The sequence below is a fragment of the Balaenoptera physalus genome (genome assembly GCF_965194825.1).
Source record: "Balaenoptera physalus genome assembly, contig: HAP1_SCAFFOLD_2034, whole genome shotgun sequence".
Lineage (NCBI taxonomy): Eukaryota > Metazoa > Chordata > Mammalia > Artiodactyla > Balaenopteridae > Balaenoptera > Balaenoptera physalus.
In genome coordinates this window covers 1-23,288 of record NW_028124770.1, presented here as the reverse complement: position 1 = coordinate 23,288, position 23,288 = coordinate 1, and the positions used below count along the sequence as shown (strand labels likewise).

The following is a 23,288-nucleotide window of genomic DNA, read 5'->3' as shown; positions in this document are numbered from 1 at the left end:
TTTTGCAACTATCAATGTAATAATCGATTCAGACAAGGATTATCATTGATGCACAGTTGGGTGAAGAGTTGTTTGAAAGTAGGATCTTCACTGATCCCAACGTATCACCCCACATATTATTTATCAATTACCAAGGGGAAAAATAACTTTACAATGGAGAGATATGCAACATACCACCTTAGTCAAGTGATCAAACTTAGCACTGGGCCACCTGAAGTGATGAAGTATGAAGAATACATCACCTATATAGTATTCTTCCCCAAAATGTTTACTTTGAATCTAATGAGGAAACAGACAAATCCAGATTGTGGGGCAATTTACAAGACAACTGGCTTAGACTCTTCAAAAATGCCAATGTCATAAAACATCAAAAAAAATAGTAGGGAAATATTCTAGATTAAAGGAAACAAAGACATGACATGCAATGCCTAATCTTTAACTGGACCCTGTATCAAAACAAAACAGACTTAAACTATGTTATTGGCTTCTGGCCAAGATGAAGTAACAAGGACCAATTTGACCTCTCACCTGAAACAATGAAAACATCAGACAGGACATATGAAACAACAGTTTTTCAAGAAACTGGACCTCAGGCAATAAAGTTCAGTGATCTCCAGGAGATGGGAAATAATGAAGTGATCCCTCTAATTGCCCTACCTTACTTCTCTGAGAGAGTTTCCAGGTCATGGTAAAGGGAAGAGAAGTCCAGGCAGAGACTGGTGGACTCCCTGACTGAGGAAATGGAGCTGAGAGTCTGGGAAAACCAACGTAACTAGAGTTCACAAAGCAGAGTATCAGACAGAAAAGAAGTGCACAGACAAAGAACTCTGGAGATATGCAGAGGGATCTCTTGAGAATTCAACAAAGTATTGGTCAGTAACATTTGTGTGAGGAATTCCCTGATGCCAGGAAAAGAACCACATGAAAGGATTAATAATAAGAATAACTGGATATCACACAGGGTTGTAGGAATAGTACCTGTTCCTACAAGTCAGACTGCAAAACCTCATGATACTCAGAAAGGACTTGTCTCCGTAGTTGCATATAGTGAGCTCCAGGCTAAAGGCTACTTGGACTCCTACCCAACGAATCTTACACACTAGACCTAAAAGAATAAAACTGTTCTCAGTAACTTAATTTCACCCAAAACAAAGCCCAAGCATTTTACAGAATACATATATATATATATATATTAGCACACAATAAACTAAACCTCACAATATCTGGGATCATATGAAAAATTGCCAAAGCATGCAAAGAAGTAGGAAAATATGACCCATACTGAGGAGAAAAGGCAATCAATCAAAACTAACCCATAATCCATACAGATGTTAGAATTGGCAGAAAAGAACATTTAAAAAGTTATTATACATGAAGAAAAGTTATTACAACTGCATTTCATATGTTAAAAAACCCAGAATAAACACTGAAAATGTTAAGTATAGGCATGGAAAATGTAAAACAGACCCAAATTGCGCTTCTAGAGATTAAAAACAATGTCTAAATCAAAAAGACATTGAACGAGGTTAATGGCAGATTAGACACTGCAGAAGAAAGGGTCAGTGAACATTAAGGCATAGTAATAGAAACTATCCAAAATGAAACAAAAAGAGTAACAAAACAAAACAACAACAAAAATGAATAGAGCCTCAGTGAGTTGTGCAACAACTTCAAGTGGCCTAATACACGGGTACTTAGAGTCCATGCAGGAGAGGAGAAATACAAAAATTTGAAGAAATAATAGCCAACACTTTTCCAAATTGGTAAACACTATAAACCCACAAAGTCAAGAAGATCAATGAACTTTAGGCATAAGAAACATGGACAAAACTACACCAAGGCACAAAAAATAATCAAATTGCTCAAAACCAGCAATAAAGAGAAAAATTTAAAAGTAGCCAGAGGAAAAAACTATACACTACGTACAGAGGAAGAAAGATAACAATGACAGCAGAATTCTTGTTGGAAACAATGTAAAGGAGAACTCAGTGGAATAACACCTTTAAAGTACTGCATTGAATTCTATCAAGCTAGAATTCTATACCCAGATCTGTCCAAACAAAAGCAAAATAAAGACTATCTCAGACATACAAAAGCTGAAAGAATTCATTACTAGTAGACTTTCACTGTAAGAAATGGTAAAAGAAGTATTTTTAAGCAGAAGGAAAATGACACTTGTTTGGAATATGGATCTACACAAAAGATTAAGAATACTGGAATTGGGACTTCCCTGGTGGTTCAGTGGTTAAGAATCTGCCTGCCAGTGCACGGAACACGGGTCCCATCCCTGGTCTCGGAAAGTCCCACATGCTGTGGAGCAACTAAGTCCGTGTGCCACAACTTCTGAGCCCGCGTGTCTAGAGCCCGTACTCCACAACAAGAGAAGCCACCGCAATGAGAAGCCCGTGCACCGCAATGAAGACCCAACGCAGCCAAAAAAGAAAAAAGGAAACAAAAAATCCTGGGAATATACTTTTCAGAAAAGAACAAAGTGTATCTCAGTCCTCATGACTAAAGAGAAGAATCAAGTAGTAGTAGGTGGAAAGGTGGCTTTGATTCTCAGTTTGTGGGTTCTGAATCTGAATGAATTATTGTCCTTACCTCAATGAGACACAGAATTGTAACCAAAATCGTCACTACTACAGTTACAGATATTGCCAAGATGAGTTTGTTGTTACAGCCACATCCTGGAACTTCTTTTGTGAGCTAAAAAAATAAATAACAATTTTTTAAAAACAAGGAGATACAAGGGATGAAAGCTAACTCTTCTTAAACCTATTCTAAACAATAGCTAACTATTCTTAAACTACTATAAAACCCAATCCTTTCAGGCGAGTAGCTTCTATAAGAACAAGCTAAATTTAATGTTATTAATCTTATCATTAGCCTTTTCTTCTACAATTTATTTATCTACAATTTAGTTGTCTTGTGTTATGTCCTCTTCTCGTCTACCCTAGGAATAGTGGCACACTCTCTAAATGAGCCAAGTGGGAGATCACTGTCTTAGCCAGTTTCACGGCTGAAGATACGATACAGACTAGGAGCCCGTGGTATTCCTGCCTGGGCACGTTCATGGCATGTCCTAAACTGAGTAAAAGTCCAGGTCCCATGTTTCAGGGGTTCTCCTCACCTCACTTGACTCCTGCTCTTTCTGCTCACTCTGGGCTTCTGTGCTCTCACTGACAGAGTTGTCACTTTTCCACTGGTCCGTATCCCATTCCGCTTTGGACACCTTTACTTCTTGCTGCTTGCTGAGAAGCTTCATCAGGAGGCCTGTTCTAGAGATGAGGTTGGCACAGGCCAGCTGCACGTGGGTCTCCGAGCAGTCTATTTTCAACGTCTGGATAACATGAGAAATGAGCCTTCGCATGTCATTGTTGGGGATGAGGGACAGCAGCTGCTGCTTTAGCTGAGTTTCAACTTGATCACCCGGGGATGTGAGCCCTGGGAAAGTGAAGCCTGTGGGCTTAGAGGATAATTCAGTGCCCGTGTTGTGCTACTCCCATTGTGTTTCGTTGGTGTGTTGAACAGTTGGCATACTGTTGTCTGCAGCAACAGTAGAATGTGCAGTGGAGACGTTCCTATGGGTAGTGTTTCCAGGGCTGGTTCCTCCTGGCAGACTAGAGTTTCCTGTAGAAATAATTTCTTCAGAAACATTTTGTGCAGTATTGTTTTCTGAAGTAGTGTTTTCTATCGAAGGGTCTGAAAGAGAAAATAATTCTGGAAAAGGATTTCCCTGAGAAGTCACTTCTCCTGAAGATGAAACAGCCTCTCGCGGAGGGGAATTTATGAGACTCCTCCCTACAGAGAACGGAGGGCTTGCAAGCATCATTCTATTGGGTGAACTTTTCTTTCTGAACTTTCGACTCCTTTTGACTTTGGGTTTTCTGTGGACCCGATGAGTCCTAATTTTATGGAAGATGTATTTTTTCCCAGAATGTGAGATTAGTTCAAAATCCTTAATATTTCTAACTCTAGCCTTTGCATCTTCTAAAACAAGTATAGTGTTGGATAAGTCTTTTGATTTGCTTTTAACCTCAGGTGGGGATTTTGGAGGGATGGAGGCAGAAGGCCTGCCCTTGAAGTACTGTTTCAGGGTAGAGGAACCTGCTGCCTTGTGTTCCTTTATGAATGAAGACTCTGCATTGGAGGACTTTCCCACCAGCTTCCTGGGCCTCTGCACCATGAGTAGCTGATTCAGCTTTCTTGGGGATGGCCTCCTGAGCCTTCTTTCTTCGGCAGTGCTCGCCATAGATGGCTGGGCATTCTGTTTCCTCATGACGCTCTCATCTCCCACTGCTTGGAGGTGCATCTTCTGTAGGCCCCTCGGGCCCTTGAGGACCCTGTTCACTCTCAGCAGCTTTTCCTCTGTACTCTTAGTCTTTGCTAGGCTGTCTTTCTGTGGTTGGGCAGTTACCAACTTCTTTTGAAAGATGTAGCGTTTATACATGGCACTTAAAAGGTTGGAACGTGTACGCGTGGCAGGTTTTTCTTCCTTTTTCACCTCATCCATTTTTTCTTGAGTTTCTGCATCTAACCAATTTTCCAGAAAATGGAGTTTCCTCAATCTATTTTTATTAGTTGAATTGTTGCGTACACGTTTAACAGAAGGGCTCCTTGTATTGTTTTTCAAAAGGCCCAGCGGCATATCTCCATCTTGTGTATTTGAAAAAAGAACTTGAAGGAATGGTAATAATGTTGATTCCACATCTCCTAGATTTCCCTCTGAGATATAAGGCAGTATGTAATTTCGTGCCCTGATAATATCACTGGTATTATTAAAGTCCAGCTGCTCATTCATGAAGCCTGACAAGCTGACAGCACTTTTATCTGAGGATGCCCTCTCTGACTCAATAGTCGGCTCGGGGCTGTTGTTCTTCTTCCACGCTTGTAACACCTTCATCAACGATCCTTCTGCATTCCCTAGAGATGTTTCTTCATCTCTCAAAAAAGAGGAGACTGTTTTTGATCATTGAAGACTGATGGGACAGCTTTTTGTCAGGCCACAGCCAAATAAATTAGGAATCAGTCAACGTTTGAGTGCCACTTAGGAGAAAAAGAAACCCACACTTAAGCCTATGACTGGCAACAACAAAATGTGAAAAAGGTATCTCTTGAAAAAGTGGCTATCTACTCAGAAAATTCTGTAGCGTGAAATATAGTAACTATATTCAGGATTACTCCACTGGTTCCCAGGGGCCAGTACTCAAGAAAAGCCAAGGCTGGAAGACAAATACTCCCCATCTCAGCTGGACTCTCTGCAGATCTACTGTGACTCCTCACATTCACATACCCCATCCTGTCCTGCCTCAGAGGCAGAGGAGTGTGAGGCTTCCTCTCTCCACCTCTTCAGTGTGCTTGTGTTCTTGCCACTATCACAGATGTCCACGACAACAACCGCCGCTAACAGGTGGTCACCTGGACATTCTCTTCTCCACCCACCCACCGAGTCCTTTGCTCAGTCCCTGCTTCCATATATCCCAGCCGCCATAACAGAAGGCTCTATACAGAAAAAAACACTATGTCCGCCGTGGCTCTTTGCTAAAATTTGGGCAGGGATCTAGGGTATATGTTACGAGAGTTGCCAGATTGTTTGTCAACGTGGAATGTTCAACAAATCAATGGAATAATACTTGAGGTCCTAAAATGCAGAAGGGAGAAAGCAACTTGTGTCAGATGGCTACTTTGCTTTCATTTCATTTTACTTCTAATATTTCCAGCTTTACTTGGGGAACCATCCAAAGCTTATAACTGTGTGAAGGTAATGTGTACCATTGTGTAGCTGGGCTTCTCTTCCAAAAGGATTAGAAGTATTTTTGGTCAGGGTCAAAGGAGGAGGGAAGGGTCATGAGAAAGGAGGAGCATGGGCTTGCAGAGAGCCCCAAAACGGGGACAGGAGATCGGGGCCCTAGGGTCATAGCACTTAACACCTCTGATTTTGTTTTTCCTCGCCTGTAAAAGGAGATGAAAAATGCCTTTTCTGTACACTTCTGGGCGAGAAGGGAGTAATATAATTAGTCAAAAAATTGTTTGGGGCAGTTCCCTGGTGGTCTAGTGGTTAGGACCCAGCACTTTCCCTGCTGTGGCCCGCGGTCAATCCCTGGTTGGGGAACTAAGATCCCACAAGCTGTGTGGCACGGCCAATAAAAAAAAAAATTGTGTTGAAAAATCAGCAATATTGTCTTTATAGAAGTAGCAAAGTGTTATTATATATGACGTGCTCTAGATCACTGAAAGAGACCTGTATTCAAGCTACCTGGGCAGGAAAGCACGTTTTGGAAGTCATCAAGTTAGTGCCAATAAATCTAATATATAGAAAAATAGTTGAAAGCCCCTGAGTGTTTTGTGGATAGAAAAGCTTGAGATTCAGAAGAAGTTCAGAGCTGGACAGTCTAAGAATAAACTAGCTCTCCCATCCATTAGAAGGGCTAGGTAGCAGCTTCTGGTTATGGAACCAGAAACTCTCAGGCTCCCAATAGGACATAAAACAGCATCACTTGTACTCTTTATAAAATTGCAGAAACAAATAAAAGAAACAAAAATATATTTACACCTGTCCTAGAAGACAAAGGGTAGTTGAGACCTAATGTATATAAGATCAGTTTACAAACTGTGATGCACTCTACGAATAAGTTCTCATTTGCAGAGAGCACAGCATAGGATATGTGGCCATTAATGTTAATTCCCTTCCCCCTTCCATGCCTTTCTCTTGTTCCTTTATGTATGCGGATCAGTTACATTATTAAGCTAACTATGTACCTGAGCTCTTATTAGCTTAACAATGTAACCAAGAATCTGATTTTTAGCAAGGGGGTAGTTCTTAGAAACGTAGGGAGCTGGAACGCTGAATGAATGAATTAAAATAATGCAATTACATCATTAATTTGAAAATTTATCATCATTGATTAAAAATAAAAATTATTAAAAAATTAAATTAAAATTTAAAAATTTATTATCCCGCAATTGAGACTCACCACAACGTGTGACGTCTGTCAGGCATTCACTGTCACAACGCAGCTTGACTGTCTTACAGACAACCTCAATAGTGTTTTTAAATTGGCAGAGGCAGCAGGCCATACGGCTAGGTAAGACCCTATAAAGGGAAACACAGGTAATTAAATTCGTGGTAAAAGAGTTACTTGAGTAGGTAGAAGAGGTAGGCCAAGGCCACCACAGACCAGTGCAAAAAGGAGTTCTTGGGGCATATGGACTGGAGAACTGGATAGCGGCCGGTTGGCCAATTGCTGCTCTTGACTGTTGTAAATAAACAAAGAGGAGAAGAGAGGTGCCCAGCAGAAGGATTAGGATGGCAGTAGGTATGGTATGCCTAGAAAAAAGGGAATAGGGATTAGAATTGGGTGACATTGATCTGTAGTTTAATTCAGAAGTATCTCCTTCCAACCCGAAAGCCTCACTTGGGGTTGAGAGTACACAGGAAGAAGGCGGACTTCTAAGAAGAGTCTGAATAAGACCGCACCTTCTGGAGTCCTTTTCTCAGTTCCTATTTGTGAGTAGTAATATATTAGAAATCATTCTAGTAAGAAAAAAGCATCGTGTGGTTAAACAATAACAGAGATCGCATTGGCCAAATCTGGACAAAAGGAACATTCCAAAGAATAACATTATCATTATAATAAGGTATAACATAGTTAATTTTTAAAAAAGCACATGAGTTCATAATGATACTCAAAATGAAAGGTGGGGGGGGCTCTTCTTTATAGAATAATGTCAGCTAATAAATGCAAAAGGAATGACAGAATTAGGAAAGTGTCATTTTGCAACTATCAATGTAATAATCGATTCAGACAAGGATTATCATTGATGCACAGTTGGGTGAAGAGTTGTTTGAAAGTAGGATCTTCACTGATCCCAACGTATCACCCCACATATTATTTATCAATTACCAAGGGGAAAAATAACTTTACAATGGAGAGATATGCAACATACCACCTTAGTCAAGTGATCAAACTTAGCACTGGGCCACCTGAAGTGATGAAGTATGAAGAATACATCACCTATATAGTATTCTTCCCCAAAATGTTTACTTTGAATCTAATGAGGAAACAGACAAATCCAGATTGTGGGGCAATTTACAAGACAACTGGCTTAGACTCTTCAAAAATGCCAATGTCATAAAACATCAAAAAAAATAGTAGGGAAATATTCTAGATTAAAGGAAACAAAGACATGACATGCAATGCCTAATCTTTAACTGGACCCTGTATCAAAACAAAACAGACTTAAACTATGTTATTGGCTTCTGGCCAAGATGAAGTAACAAGGACCAATTTGACCTCTCACCTGAAACAATGAAAACATCAGACAGGACATATGAAACAACAGTTTTCAAGAAACTGGACCTCAGGCAATAAAGTTCAGTGATCTCCAGGAGATGGGAAATAAATGAAGTGATCCCTCTAATTGCCCTACCTTACTTCTCTGAGAGAGTTTCCAGGTCATGGTAAAGGGAAGAGAAGTCCAGGCAGAGACTGGTGGACTCCCTGACTGAGGAAATGGAGCTGAGAGTCTGGGAAAACCAACGTAACTAGAGTTCACAAAGCAGAGTATCAGACAGAAAAGAAGTGCACAGACAAAGAACTCTGGAGATATGCAGAGGGATCTCTTGAGAATTCAACAAAGTATTGGTCAGTACATTTGTGTGAGGAATTCCCTGATGCCAGGAAAAGAACCACATGAAAGGATTAATAATAAGAATAACTGGATATCACACAGGGTTGTAGGAATAGTACCTGTTCCTACAAGTCAGACTGCAAAACCTCATGATACTCAGAAAGGACTTGTCTCCGTAGTTGCATATAGTGAGCTCCAGGCTAAAGGCTACTTGGACTCCTACCCAACGAATCTTACACACTAGACCTAAAAGAATAAAACTGTTCTCAGTAACTTAATTTCACCCAAAACAAAGCCCAAGCATTTTACAGGAATACATATATATATATATATATATTAGCACACAATAAACTAAACCTCACAATATCTGGGATCATATGAAAAATTGCCAAGCATGCAAAGAAGTAGGAAAATATGACCCATACTGAGGAGAAAAGGCAATCAATCAAAACTAACCCATAATCCATACAGATGTTAGAATTGGCAGAAAAGAACATTTAAAAAGTTATTATACATGAAGAAAAGTTATTACAACTGCATTTCATATGTTAAAAAACCCAGAATAAACACTGAAAATGTTAAGTATAGGCATGGAAAATGTAAAACAGACCCAAATTGCGCTTCTAGAGATTAAAAACAATGTCTAAATCAAAAAGACATTGAACGAGGTTAATGGCAGATTAGACACTGCAGAAGAAAGGGTCAGTGAACATTAAGGCATAGTAATAGAAACTATCCAAAATGAAACAAAAAGAGTAACAAAACAAAACAACAACAAAAATGAATAGAGCCTCAGTGAGTTGTGCAACAACTTCAAGTGGCCTAATACACGGGTACTTAGAGTCCATGCAGGAGAGGAGAAATACAAAAATTTGAAGAAATAATAGCCAACACTTTTCCAAATTGGTAAACACTATAAACCCACAAAGTCAAGAAGATCAATGAACTTTAGGCATAAGAAACATGGACAAAACTACACCAAGGCACAAAAAATAATCAAATTGCTCAAAACCAGCAATAAAGAGAAAAATTTAAAAGTAGCCAGAGGAAAAAACTATACACTACGTACAGAGGAAGAAAGATAACAATGACAGCAGAATTCTTGTTGGAAACAATGTAAAGGAGAACTCAGTGGAATAACACCTTTAAAGTACTGCATTGAATTCTATCAAGCTAGAATTCTATACCCAGATCTGTCCAAACAAAAGCAAAATAAAGACTATCTCAGACATACAAAAGCTGAAAGAATTCATTACTAGTAGACTTTCACTGTAAGAAATGGTAAAAGAAGTATTTTTAAGCAGAAGGAAAATGACACTTGTTTGGAATATGGATCTACACAAAAGATTAAGAATACTGGAATTGGGACTTCCCTGGTGGTTCAGTGGTTAAGAATCTGCCTGCCAGTGCACGGAACACGGGTCCCATCCCTGGTCTCGGAAAGTCCCACATGCTGTGGAGCAACTAAGTCCGTGTGCCACAACTTCTGAGCCCGCGTGTCTAGAGCCCGTACTCCACAACAAGAGAAGCCACCGCAATGAGAAGCCCGTGCACCGCAATGAAGACCCAATGCAGCCAAAAAAGAAAAAAGGAAACAAAAAATCCTGGGAATATACTTTTCAGAAAAGAACAAAGTGTATCTCAGTCCTCATGACTAAAGAGAAGAATCAAGTAGTAGTAGGTGGAAAGGTGGCTTTGATTCTCAGTTTGTGGGTTCTGAATCTGAATGAATTATTGTCCTTACCTCAATGAGACACAGAATTGTAACCAAAATCGTCACTACTACAGTTACAGATATTGCCAAGATGAGTTTGTTGTTACAGCCACATCCTGGAACTTCTTTTGTGAGCTAAAAAAATAAATAACAATTTTTTAAAAACAAGGAGATACAAGGGATGAAAGCTAACTCTTCTTAAACCTATTCTAAACAATAGCTAACTATTCTTAAACTACTATAAAACCCAATCCTTTCAGGCGAGTAGCTTCTATAAGAACAAGCTAAATTTAATGTTATTAATCTTATCATTAGCCTTTTCTTCTACAATTTATTTATCTACAATTTAGTTGTCTTGTGTTATGTCCTCTTCTCGTCTACCCTAGGAATAGTGGCACACTCTCTAAATGAGCCAAGTGGGAGATCACTGTCTTAGCCAGTTTCACGGCTGAAGATACGATACAGACTAGGAGCCCGTGGTATTCCTGCCTGGGCACGTTCATGGCATGTCCTAAACTGAGTAAAAGTCCAGGTCCCATGTTTCAGGGGTTCTCCTCACCTCACTTGACTCCTGCTCTTTCTGCTCACTCTGGGCTTCTGTGCTCTCACTGACAGAGTTGTCACTTTTCCACTGGTCCGTATCCCATTCCGCTTTGGACACCTTTACTTCTTGCTGCTTGCTGAGAAGCTTCATCAGGAGGCCTGTTCTAGAGATGAGGTTGGCACAGGCCAGCTGCACGTGGGTCTCCGAGCAGTCTATTTTCAACGTCTGGATAACATGCGAAATGAGCCTTCGCATGACATTGTTGGGGATGAGGGACCGCAGCTGCTGCTTTAGCTGAGTTTCAACTTGATCACCCGGGGATGTGAGCCCTGGGAATGTGAAGCCTGTGGGCTTAGAGGATAATTCAGTGCCCGTGTTGTGCTACTCCCATTGTGTTTCGTTGGTGTGTTAAACACCTGGCATACTGTTGTCTGCAGCAACAGTAGAATGTGCAGTGGAGACGCTCCTATGGGTAGTGTTTCCAGGGCCGGTTCCTCCTGGGAGAGTAGAGTTTCCTGTAGAAATAATTTCTTCAGAAACATTTTGTGCTGTATTGTTTTCTGAAGTAGTGTTTTCTGTAGAAAGGCCTGAAAAAGAAAGTAATTCTGGAAAAGGATTTTCCTGAGAAGTCTCTTCTCCTGAAGATGAAACAGCCTCTCGTGGAGGTTACTAAATAACCAAGAGATCACTGAAGAAATCAAGGAGGAAATCAAAAAATTCCTACAGACAAATGACAATGAAAACACGACGATCCAAAACCTATGGGATGCAGCAAAAGCAGTTTTAAGACGGAAGCTTATAGCTATACAAGCCTACCTAAAGAAATAAGAAAAATCTCAAGTAAACAATCTAACCTTACACCTAAAGGAACTAGAGAAAGAAGAACAAACAAAACCCAAAGTTAGCAGAAGGAAAGAAATCATAACGATCAGAGCGGAAATACATGAAATAGAAACAAAGAAAACAATAGCAAAGATCAATAAAACTAAAGGCTGGTTTTTTGAGAAGATAAACAAAATTGATAAGCCATTAGCCAGACTCATCAAGAAAAAGAGGGAGAGGACTCAAATCAATAAAAGTAGAAATGAAAAAGGAGAAGTTACCACAGACACCGCAGAAATACAAAGCATCCTAAGAGACTACTACAAGCAACTCTATGCCAATAAAATGGACAACCTGGAAGAAATGGACAAATTCTTAGAAAGGTATAACCTTCCAAGACTGAACCAGGAAGAAACAGAAAACATGAACAGACCAATCACAAGTAATGAAATTGAAACTGTGATTAAAAATCTTCCAACAAACAAAAGTCCAGGACCAGATGGCTTCACAGGTGAACTCTATCAAACATTTAGAGAAGAGGTAACACCCATCCTTCTCAAACTCTTCCAAAAAACTGCAGACGAAGGAACACTCCCAAACTCATTCTATGAGGCCACCATCACCCTGATACCAAAACCAGACAAAGATACTACAAAAAAAGAAAATTACAGACCAATATCGCTGATGAATATAGATGCACAAATCCTCAACAAAATACTAGCAAACAGAATCCAACAACACATTAAAAGGATCATACACCACGATCAAGTGGGATTTATCCCAGGGATGCAAGGATTCTTCAATATACGCAAATCAATCAATGTGATACACCATATTAACAAATTGAAGAATAAAACACTTATGATCATCTCAATAGATGCAGAAAAAGCCTTTGACAAAGTTCAACACCCATTTATGATAAAAACTCTCCAGAAAGTGGGCATAGAGGGAACCTACCTCAACATAAAAAAGGCCATGTACGACAAACCCATGGCAAACATCATTCTCAATGGTGATAAACTGGAAGCATTTCCTCTAAGATCAGGAACGAGACAAGGATGTCCACTCTCACCACTATTATTCAACATAGTTTTGGAAGTCCTAGCCACGGCAATCACAGAAGAAACAGAAATAAAAAGAATACAAATTGGAAAAGAAGAAGTAAAACTGTCACTGTTTGCAGATGGCATGATATTATACATAGGGAATCCTAAAGATGCCACCAGAAAACTACTAGAGCTAATCAATGAATTTGGTAAAGTTGCAGGATCCAAAATTAATGCACAGAAATCTCTTGCATTCCTATACACTAATGATGAACAATCTGAAAGAGAAATTATGGAAACACTCCCATTTACCACTGCAACAAAAAGAATAAAATACCTAGGAATAAACCTACCTAGGGAGACAAAAGACCTGTACGCAGAAAAGTATAAGACACTGATGAAAGAAATTAAAGATGATACCAACAGATGGAGAGATATACCATGTTCTTGGATTGGAAGAATCAATATTGTGAAAATGACTATACTACCCAAAGCAATCTACAGATTCAATGCAATCCCTATCAAATTACCAATGGCATTTTTTACAGAACTAGAACAAATCATCTTAAAATTTGTATGGAGACACAAAAGACCCCGAATAGCCAAAGCAGTCTTGAGGGAAAAAAACAGAGCTGGAGGAATCAGACTCCCTGACTTCAGACTATACTACAAAGCTACAGTCATCAAGACAATATGGTACTGGCACAAAAACAGAAACATAGATCAATGGAACAAGATAGAAAGCCCAGAGATAAACCCACGCACCTATGGTCAACTCATCTATGACAAAGGAGGCAAAGATATACAATGGAGGAAAGACAGTCTCTTCAATAAGTAGTGCTGGGAAAACTGGACAGCTACATGTAAAAGAATGAAATTAGAACACTCCCTAACACCATACACAAAAATGAACTCAAAATGGATTCGAGACCTAAATGTAAGACCGGACACTATAAAACTCTTAGAGGAAAACATAGGAAGAACACTCTCTGACATAAATCACAGCAAGATCTTTTTTGATCCACCTCCTAGAGTAATGGAAATAAAAACAAAAATTAACAAATGGGACCTAATGAAACTTCAAAGCTTTTGCACAGCAAAGGAAACCATAAACAAGACGAAAAGACAACCCTCAGAATGGGAGAAGATATTTGCAAACGAATCAACGGACAAAGGATTAATCTCCAAAATATATAAACAGCTCATTCAGCTCAATATTAAAGAAACAAACAACCCAATCCAAAAATGGGCAGAAGACCTAAATAGACATTTCTCCAAAGAAGACATACAGATGGCCAAGAAGCACATGAAAAGATGCTCAACATCACTAATTATTAGAGAACTGCAAATCAAAACTACAGTGAGGTATCACCTCACACCAGTTAGAATGGGCATCATCAGAAAATCTACAAACAGCAAATGCTGGAGAGGGTGTGGAGAAAGGGGAACCCCTTGCACTGTTGGTGGGAATGTAAATTGATACAGCCACTATGGAGAACAGTATGGAGGTTCCTTAAAAAACTAAAAATAGATTTACCATATGATCCAACAATCCCACTACTGGGCATATACCCAGAGAAAACCGTAATTCAAAAAGACACATGCACCCCAATGTTCATTGCCGCACTATTTACAGTAGCCAGGACATGGAAGCAACCTAAATGCCCATTGACAGATGAATGGTTAAAGAAGATGTGGTACATATATACAATGGAATATTACTCAGCCATAAAAAGGAACGAAATTGAGTCATTTGTTGAGACGTGGATGGATCTAGAGACTGTCATACAGAGTGAAGTAAGTCAGAAAGAGAAAAACAAATATCCTATATTAAGGCATGTATGTGGAACCTAGAAAAATGGTACAGACGAGCCGGTTTGCAGGGCAGAAGCTGAGACACAGATGTAGAGAACAGGCATATGGACACCAAGGGGGAAAAACTGCGGTGGGGTGGGGATGGTGGTGTGCTGAATTGGACGATTGGGATTGGCATGTATACACTGATTTGTATAAAACTGATGACTAATAAGAACCTGCAGGATAAACAAACAAACAAACAAAACAACTAATACTAAACTTTCATTGGGTTATCTGTATGGAAATATGTTAATATAAATGTTTCAGACATTACGTGAAATTTCTAAAAATCTTATATGTCCTGGTATCATGTTATAAGTCATAATTCTAGTTATTACTTTAAAATGTATATCTCAGAAAAAACTAAATTTCATTGTCAACTGCACTATTATGAACTTTCATCAAATCTTTTTTATCCGTGGTCATTTTTAAGTCTTTTGTCAGTTACAGACAGTTCTGGGTGTACTCTGATGCTTTTGCAAATATGTTCCTATAAAAGGGTTTCAATAAAAAAAAGAAAGAAAAGGGTTTCATCTTCAAGGAATTCATAGAAAAGACTCTGACAAGTACAGGTTTCTGGGAACTGTACTGCTGAACTGAATGAATAAGCATTTTCAGAACTCTAATGGAAAGCTGATGAACTCATAAAAGTGCTAACAAAAGATCAAGATGAAAAAAAAAATTAATTACATGGCACTGAGTGAACTGATGAGGATGAGTATAATTTTTGTGACTTTCTGTTTGAATTAAAAAGAAAAAATTCCACAAGGACTCAGAGGTAAAGAATATAGAAATCAATTTTCACTGCAAAGTAAAGGAGCTGTTACAGTGGAGGATTACTGGACTGAATGTCAATATTATGACATAGGATGAGTGTGTTTCGTGTTTGGTAATTGCAATCATTGTTGCTTTTGTTGTGGTCATCCATTTTACAATGCTTGGTGTCAGTCTATTTATCTCTTGTAAAAATAAAATACAGTGTGTGTGTGTGTGTGTGTGTGTCTGTGTGTGAAAAAAAAAAAGAAATTCTCTAGGATAATGCTGAAAGGACAAAGAGTCATCTTAAAGCTGCTACTAGTAGCTAAGTTGTGAATACTTGAACATCAGTAAGAAAAAGTTATTATCATTATATAAGAAGTTGAGTCTGTGCCTGTGAATGATATTCAAAGAGAGAAAAGTTAAAAGTAAAGTATATAAGAGCTACTTTTACTACAACTAAAGGACATATCACAGGACATTTATTTTAATGAACTTTGAGTGAGTACTGAAAAAAAAAAAGGTCTTACCTAAAACCACAATCAGCAGTTTCCGGAATGCATCTGTCATAGCCTTCTGAATAGCAAGCTTCTGGGTTACCTTCCTTTTCATAAGGAATGATAATGACCCTAAATCCAACCAAAACAGATGAATTTAAAATGCCTATCTGAATAACTGATTTCTAGGTTATGTGTTTAAAACTAAAAATGCATCTGTCATTCTTAGATCATTATCTTAGTGATTAAGGGCAGGCACAACACTGGGGTACGGTTGAATGTCTCTGTTGTAGGTATACCCTGGCATGGCACATTTTTACTGCTCAGATCTATTCTGGAAGTTCCTAAAATACTCGATGGGAAATGCAAACCAAGAACGTGGCACAAATCTCATGTTACTCACAGATTTCAAAAGGACAAGCTGAGGCTACACTGCTACAGACCCTGCTCTCCTGTGCGTAAAGGGCTGGATTCATACAGTGAGATAGACTTGGTGGTAGTGCAGATGATCTGGCCTCTCCTCAACCATCACCCACTCAGGTGGATGGTGGAGCCTCCTCCACTCCATTCGCGAACAGCCCTGCCTCTGACGTAAAACCCTAAGCCCAAGTGCCATGGATTCTAGGAAAAAACTCAGTACCAGTCGGAATCCCCTTTCTAGGGATCTACATTTACTTCTTCCGCTCAGGCCCCTCTATAGGAGGCAAAGGACTGAACATTTACACAAGAGTTTATTTCAATCTTTAGACAATGATTTTGTTGGGATAACTGAAGGCCAGAAGACATCTGTATTTGAGGGACTATTTTAGCACAAAACAAATTATTAACCAAAAAAAAAAAAAAAAAAACTAACTAATTTTCCCTCCTCCTAAGCTTCTTGGCAGGCAGTCAGTTCTAAAATTCTAAAGTTTAAGGTGCTGTCAGGTATTGCCTAAGATAAAAACCTATATTGTCAGGCAGAAAAATTCTGCCCAGGGCTTTAGTTGCTTAGCCAAGGTGATGATGTATCTAAAAGTTGAGTTTCAGAAAGAAAGGAAAAAAGAGAAATCCCACTCCCTCACCTCCCCACACACACACATACTGGAAAACAGACCTTCCTCCAACTTATCCAAAGGTTCCTCAGCCATGCCAGCTGCAGGACTCCTGCACTCGTGGGAGGGCAACGCCACCTCTAAAGCACAGAAGAACTTCAGGCTTTGCTTCTGAAGTGGTGTCACAATATCTTCATTTTCCCTTTCTTCAAGGGTAGAAAGATCCTGAAGCTGTTAGGATTTTGAATTAAAGGCTAGACTTCAAAATATTCTGCTGTTAGAGATAAAAACTAAACTCCAGCAATCCCAGGTAATAGTTTAGGTATGCTATAGCTTCAAAGTCAAGTGAGACTTGCAAATGAATGACTAAATATAGACAACACTTTTTTATTATATACCATACAAATACTGGAGAAAATTATGGACACCACCATCCAAGTCATTGAGATTATCACTAATTCTAGGTGGCAGGCCAATGCTCAGATACTTCCATGTGGAAGCCTCTCACATCTCCTCCCCATAGCCCTGTTCTATTCTTCTCTCTAAAGTCTAGAAGTTCAATGTTGAAAGGAGTCTGGTTAGTCACAGAAAATCTACAGAGTTTACCCTGATGATCCTTTTTGACCACCCATTGAAACCAAAGTAGTAATTTGCCAATTCTTGGCATCTGGAGCTGTTCAGGGCAAGCGTATTATGTCGAACCGCCTTATGTCTGGTGCCGAGACGACCCTAAAGACATAAAAGACCTAAAAATATCACAAGCCTACATAGAGACTTATTTTGGATATACCTGAGATTTATCAATACCAATTTCATAGAGTGGTTGTGAAGATTAAGTAGGACATTTTAAGCAATGAGTTCACAGTGAACCCTAAGTAAATGTTATTTATTATTTTTAAGTCAGTACTTTTCTGCATCATTTCCAGGGCCCCTGATTAACCGGAAGGTTCCCTGACCTCTGGTAGTGAAAGTGATGATGAAAGCAACCAAGGAAGCCCAGCAGAAGCCTATTACGGGGCTGGGGGTAAGCAAAGGAAGTGAACTGTTTTAGTCATCTCATCCTGTAGCTCCTGCTTGAGAATATGACCTGAAGAGGAGGTAAGATAGACCTGCCACTGAATTAGGACCTTAATCTGTAGCACCCCCTCCCCAAGTTACTAACCCCTGTTAGAAGAGGGAATACGTATACCTCTATAAATGTAAATAAAGCAACCAAAAGAATTAGAGGTTCACCTGCATTAACAAGCTTCTTTGAGAGTGCAAATATTTCCAGTCTTAGCTCTCTAAATAACTTACATATTACTGTGGATTTTTTACATCACTAGTTCTTTCTTAAATGTCTATTTCCATTTTGAACAGGGTGTAGTATAGAAATACAGTCATAAAAATTCAAATGAATACAAATAAAGTCAAAGCGTTGTTAATTCTTTATTGATGTGTTTGTGCATCTTCCTCCGTCACTAGTGTATGAGCTCCTTAAGTGCTTGAAGGAACCATATATTATTCTTTCCTTGTTACCAGAAACAAGCATAGATCTTGGCATATAATAGAGGAGTGATGGTCTGTTGACTGAGTGAATGAATGAGTACGTAAGAAAATGAAATTACTTTCTCCAACTGAAGCTGCCTGCTGCAAAGGAGAAATGAAGACTAATTTTTAAATGTTGAGTGTCGCAACATTTAAAACAGGGAGGCTAGGCCCTGTACGGTGAGTCATAATGGAGCTGTCCTGGACAATTAGGAAGCTTCAGAAGGGCTCTGAGCCCCAGGGTAGTAGAGACAGTTGACTTCTGGGATAACCTTGCCACAGTTCTTGCTGGCAAACATTTCCCTTCGTGCTACTGAGAAAAACTCAGATACATTAGGCCTTTCCTTCATTTTATTTGAAGATGTTACTCTCTTGTCTGTATTTATAAAAAACACAGGGGAAAAAAGATAAGAAGTATGTACACCTGCTAATGAATAAAAGAAGACCTAATTGGAACTTCCCTGCTGGTGCAGTGGTTAAGACTCCGTGCTCCCAATGCAGGGGGCCCGGGTTCGATCCCTGGTCAGGGAACTAGGTCTCACGTGCATGCTGCAACTAAGAGTTTGCACGCCACAGTTAAGGAGCCTGCGAGCCACAACTAAAGGAGCCTGCCTGCTGCAACTGGGGAGCCCACGTGCCACAACTGGGGAGCCCGTGAGCCACAACTAAGGAGCCCGCCTGCTGCAACTAAGACCCGGTGCAACCAAATAAATAAATAAATAAAATTTAAAGAGAACGCATAATTAAAGTAGGTAACAATTTCGGGGGTGTGGGTAGTAAACTAAGGCTCTGCATTAAATAAAGAAATCTAATACGAATGCCCTTTCCTCTCAACTCTATAGTGACTTGTAGAACATTTTCCTCATTACTCTATCAGTGACGGGCTTTATGCTGTGAAAATCTCAGAACCTAAGCTTATGGTATGGTCTTAATGTCCCATGTAAGAAAAGAACTCATTACTCACAACTGATACCAAATAACTGTCTCATAATCTTTCCAGGACCATCCGTAATATCTGAGTGGTTATGTGAAATGGTCGCAGGGTCCGCAAATTAAAGAATGTCTGACATGAAATCATTTCAATCCCAGGGAGTACAGCCAGGATTGAAGAGGGTGTTAAACAGGGTACAGAAGTGCGAGGTAGTGCACCTGGAGTCACATCTGAGGAGAGTTCTCAGATTCAATAAAGGTGAAATCAGTGAGTAAAGAAATATGGGTGAGAATAGGCAGCAAGGTCAGTAGGAAGTAGCCAGAGCAGGAAGCCAATCAGAGAAGACACACAATTCTAAAGTGAAAGGTCTGCGAAATCGAAGCCTCACTCACGTAGTCAGAGAAAGTGAAAAGGTCCTTGAAAAAGGAATGATGGCTAAATGGAGGCACATAATGAAATGTTAATTCTGGGGAAGTAAAATTGGATGGCATGTTAATATGGAATAAGGTTTCTACAATGCATTAAAGAATATTTTAACCATTTTCTGGAATCTGAAGGGAGTTCTGAATAGGCAGTTTCAGAGTGATGATGATGACGAAGCCTCCTTTATGTTACATCTGACAAAAGTTTGTCAAGCTCGGGACTTCCCGGGTGGCACAGTGGTTAAGAGTCCGCCTGCCAATGCAGGGGACACGGGTTCGATCCCTGGTCCGGGAAGATCCCACATGCCGCAGAGCAACTAAGCCCGTGTGCCACAACTACTGAGCCTGTGCTCTAGAGCCCGTGAGCCACAACTACTGAAGCCCGCGTGCCTAGAACCCGTGCTCCGCAACAAGAGAAGCCATCGCGATGAGAAGCCCACGCACCGCAACGAACAGCAATCCCCGCTCGCCGCAACTAGACAAAGCCGGCGTGCAGCAACAAGACCCAACGCAGCCAAAAATTAATTAATTAATTAATTAATTAATTAAAAAAACAACTTGTCAACCTCACAGATTTAAAATCCACATAAAAGTAAATATAAGGAAGACTCTTGTGAAGATTTCTTAAATTAAGGGGCAGCATAAAATGACACGGTGTTTAACATCAGTTAAGTGTGGGTTTGGCCTCTAGTTTCCACATTTACTGTCATGAACCTTAAGTAAGTCACTTAACCATCCTGAGTTCGAGTTTCTTCATCTAAAAAAAAAAAAGAAAGAACTGGGGAACTGGGGGATCAGTGGAGCAGTGCATCTGAGAGCATTCTGTACACCACAGTGCTGTACAAACGCTGGCCTTTCCCCCCCACCCCCACCCCCCACCCCTACCCCAGGATCTTAGTTCCCGGACCAGAGATTGAACCCGGGCCCTCAGCAGTGAAAGTGCAGAGTCCTAACCACTGGACGGCCAGGGAATTCCCGATGGCCTATTAGTTTTAAATTCAGCACTTCATCCCAGTAGAGCGAGGAATTCCACATTTGGACCCACCTTCACTGGAGATGCCTGAAAAAGCTGCTTCTGGTCGCATGCCTTTTGGGCTCTGTGGGCATCCCTTGCTGACTAAACCTTGATGATGGCATAGAACACAGGACCGGCCACTGCTGCGTTTGGGACGACTCGGACCGAATACTGAAGGCCAAACTGGGAGAAGACTGTGAACAGAGAATGCCGTAGGGTGGTCCCATGCTAAGTAAGTGCAGGCAATTTCACGCCCAGGAAGCCAAACCGCCCGTTCCCTTCTATTCCCCCAGCCCTTCGCCGCAAGCAACTGTGGTGATCCTGCAACTCCAAACACTTCTCATTTCAGGAACAGGTTTCCCTCTGAAATCCTAAGCTTCGAGAAGCATGAGGAGGCAATGCCGTCTGCTGGGAACTAGCTCTCAAAAATCTGTGGGGGCGAGCTGACTGCTCAGGTCGGCTCTAGAACTAAGATTCCTCTCAGCGGAGACCACAGGCAGATGAGGTGCTGAAGCAGTACCCCGGGGCGCCCAGTTACTTAAGCGCGAGGTGGCTTCCTCCAGCCCTCCCTCCGCCCCGGCTCGGCTCACTTACAAGGCCTCGGCCGTGGGTCCAGAGCTCAGCTCCCACACCCGCAAGGTTTTGTCACCCACGATGGGAACCACAAACGTTACCAACGGCACCATCCGACCGTTACCGCTCGTGCGCGGCTCGGTGCGCAAGAGGACGGCGCCTGCGCCCGCGCGCCTGCGCCCGGGCGTCTGCGCACTCGTGCCTCGCAACGCATCTGCGCACGCGCGCGTGCGCACCGCGTCTGCTCACGCGCGCCTGCGCACGGGCATCTGCGCACGCGCCCGTGCGTACGGGCGTCTGCGCACCGCGTGTGCGGTGGCGCGCAGGGCCGTCTGCGCTCGCGCGATAGCGCACGGGCGTCTGCGCACCGCGTGTGCGGTGGCGCGCAGGGCCGTCTGCGCTCGCGCGATAGCGCACGGGCGTCTGCGCCCGCGCGCCTGCGCACGAACGTCTGTGCAAGCGCGTCTGCGGACGGGCGTCTGTGCACCGCGTCTATGCACCCCGTCTGCCTACGCGCGCTGACGCACCGCGTCTCCGCACGCGCGCCAGCGCAGACGTGGTACGCAGGCGCCCGTTCGCAGGCGCGCGTGAGCAGACGCGGTGCGCACGCGCGCGTGCGCAGATGCGTTGCGAGGCACGAGTGCGCAGACGCCCGGGCGCAGGCGCGCGGGCGCAGGCGCCGTCCTCTTGCGCACCGAGCCGCGCACGAGCGGTAACGGTCGGATGGTGCCGTTGGTAACGTTTGTGGTTCCCATCGTGGGTGACAAAACCTTGCGGGTGTGGGAGCTGAGCTCTGGACCCACGGCCGAGGCCTTGTAAGTGAGCCGAGCCGGGGCGGAGGGAGGGCTGGAGGAAGCCACCTCGCGCTTAAGTAACTGGGCGCCCCGGGGTACTGCTTCAGCACCTCATCTGCCTGTGGTCTCCGCTGAGAGGAATCTTAGTTCTAGAGCCGACCTGAGCAGTCAGCTCGCCCCCACAGATTTTTGAGAGCTAGTTCCCAGCAGACGGCATTGCCTCCTCATGCTTCTCGAAGCTTAGGATTTCAGAGGGAAACCTGTTCCTGAAATGAGAAGTGTTTGGAGTTGCAGGATCACCACAGTTGCTTGCGGCGAAGGGCTGGGGGAATAGAAGGGAACGGGCGGTTTGGCTTCCTGGGCGTGAAATTGCCTGCACTTACTTAGCATGGGACCACCCTACGGCATTCTCTGTTCACAGTCTTCTCCCAGTTTGGCCTTCAGTATTCGGTCCGAGTCGTCCCAAACGCAGCAGTGGCCGGTCCTGTGTTCTATGCCATCATCAAGGTTTAGTCAGCAAGGGATGCCCACAGAGCCCAAAAGGCATGCGACCAGAAGCAGCTTTTTCAGGCATCTCCAGTGAAGGTGGGTCCAAATGTGGAATTCCTCGCTCTACTGGGATGAAGTGCTGAATTTAAAACTAATAGGCCATCGGGAATTCCCTGGCCGTCCAGTGGTTAGGACTCTGCACTTTCACTGCTGAGGGCCCGGGTTCAATCTCTGGTCCGGGAACTAAGATCCTGGGGTAGGGGTGGGGGGTGGGGGTGGGGGGGAAAGGCCAGCGTTTGTACAGCACTGTGGTGTACAGAATGCTCTCAGATGCACTGCTCCACTGATCCCCCAGTTCCCCAGTTCTTTCTTTTTTTTTTTTAGATGAAGAAACTCGAACTCAGGATGGTTAAGTGACTTACTTAAGGTTCATGACAGTAAATGTGGAAACTAGAGGCCAAACCCACACTTAACTGATGTTAAACACCGTGTCATTTTATGCTGCCCCTTAATTTAAGAAATCTTCACAAGAGTCTTCCTTATATTTACTTTTATGTGGATTTTAAATCTGTGAGGTTGACAAGTTGTTTTTTTAATTAATTAATTAATTAATTAATTAATTTTTGGCTGCGTTGGGTC

At 41.8% G+C, this 23,288-nt stretch overlaps 1 protein-coding gene and 2 long non-coding RNA genes across 26 annotated transcripts in view; 2 read left to right on the top strand and 1 right to left on the bottom strand.

Moving 5' to 3' along the window:
• Positions 1-21,562, bottom strand: part of LOC309654115 (leucine-rich repeat-containing protein 37A2-like) — a gene marked incomplete at its 5' end in the record, with an annotated part of 87,580 nt that extends 66,018 nt beyond the window's left edge. For 12 of the 24 annotated variants that reach the window (XM_082478741.1, XM_082478747.1, XM_082478743.1 and 9 more), the window contains 6 exons: positions 2,602-2,706; positions 6,975-7,093; positions 10,376-10,480; positions 10,905-11,114; positions 15,901-15,999; positions 16,961-17,251. Coding sequence is in view for 10 of the 24 variants with exons in the window: in XM_082478737.1 (XP_082334863.1) it covers positions 3,497-4,941; positions 6,975-7,365 (1,836 nt within the window). Of the gene's footprint in view, positions 1-1,585; positions 4,942-6,974; positions 7,692-10,375; positions 10,481-10,904; positions 11,115-15,900; positions 16,000-16,960; positions 17,252-20,823; positions 20,988-21,387 lie in introns of those variants that run through there. The other 12 variants (XM_082478737.1, XM_082478748.1, XM_082478739.1 and 9 more) reach the window with 11 other exon arrangements.
• On the top strand, positions 8,891-17,880 carry LOC309654118. The gene is made up of 2 exons (XR_014259880.1): positions 8,891-9,889; positions 17,245-17,880. It is a non-coding gene; the product is annotated as an uncharacterized lncRNA (long non-coding RNA).
• A 450-nt stretch (positions 21,563-22,012) lies between the features above and the next one.
• LOC309654114 lies at positions 22,013-23,168 on the top strand. Its single transcript, XR_014259879.1, has 3 exons — positions 22,013-22,181; positions 22,582-22,745; positions 23,034-23,168. It is a non-coding gene; the product is annotated as an uncharacterized lncRNA (long non-coding RNA).
• The last annotated feature ends 120 nt before the right edge of the window (positions 23,169-23,288 follow it).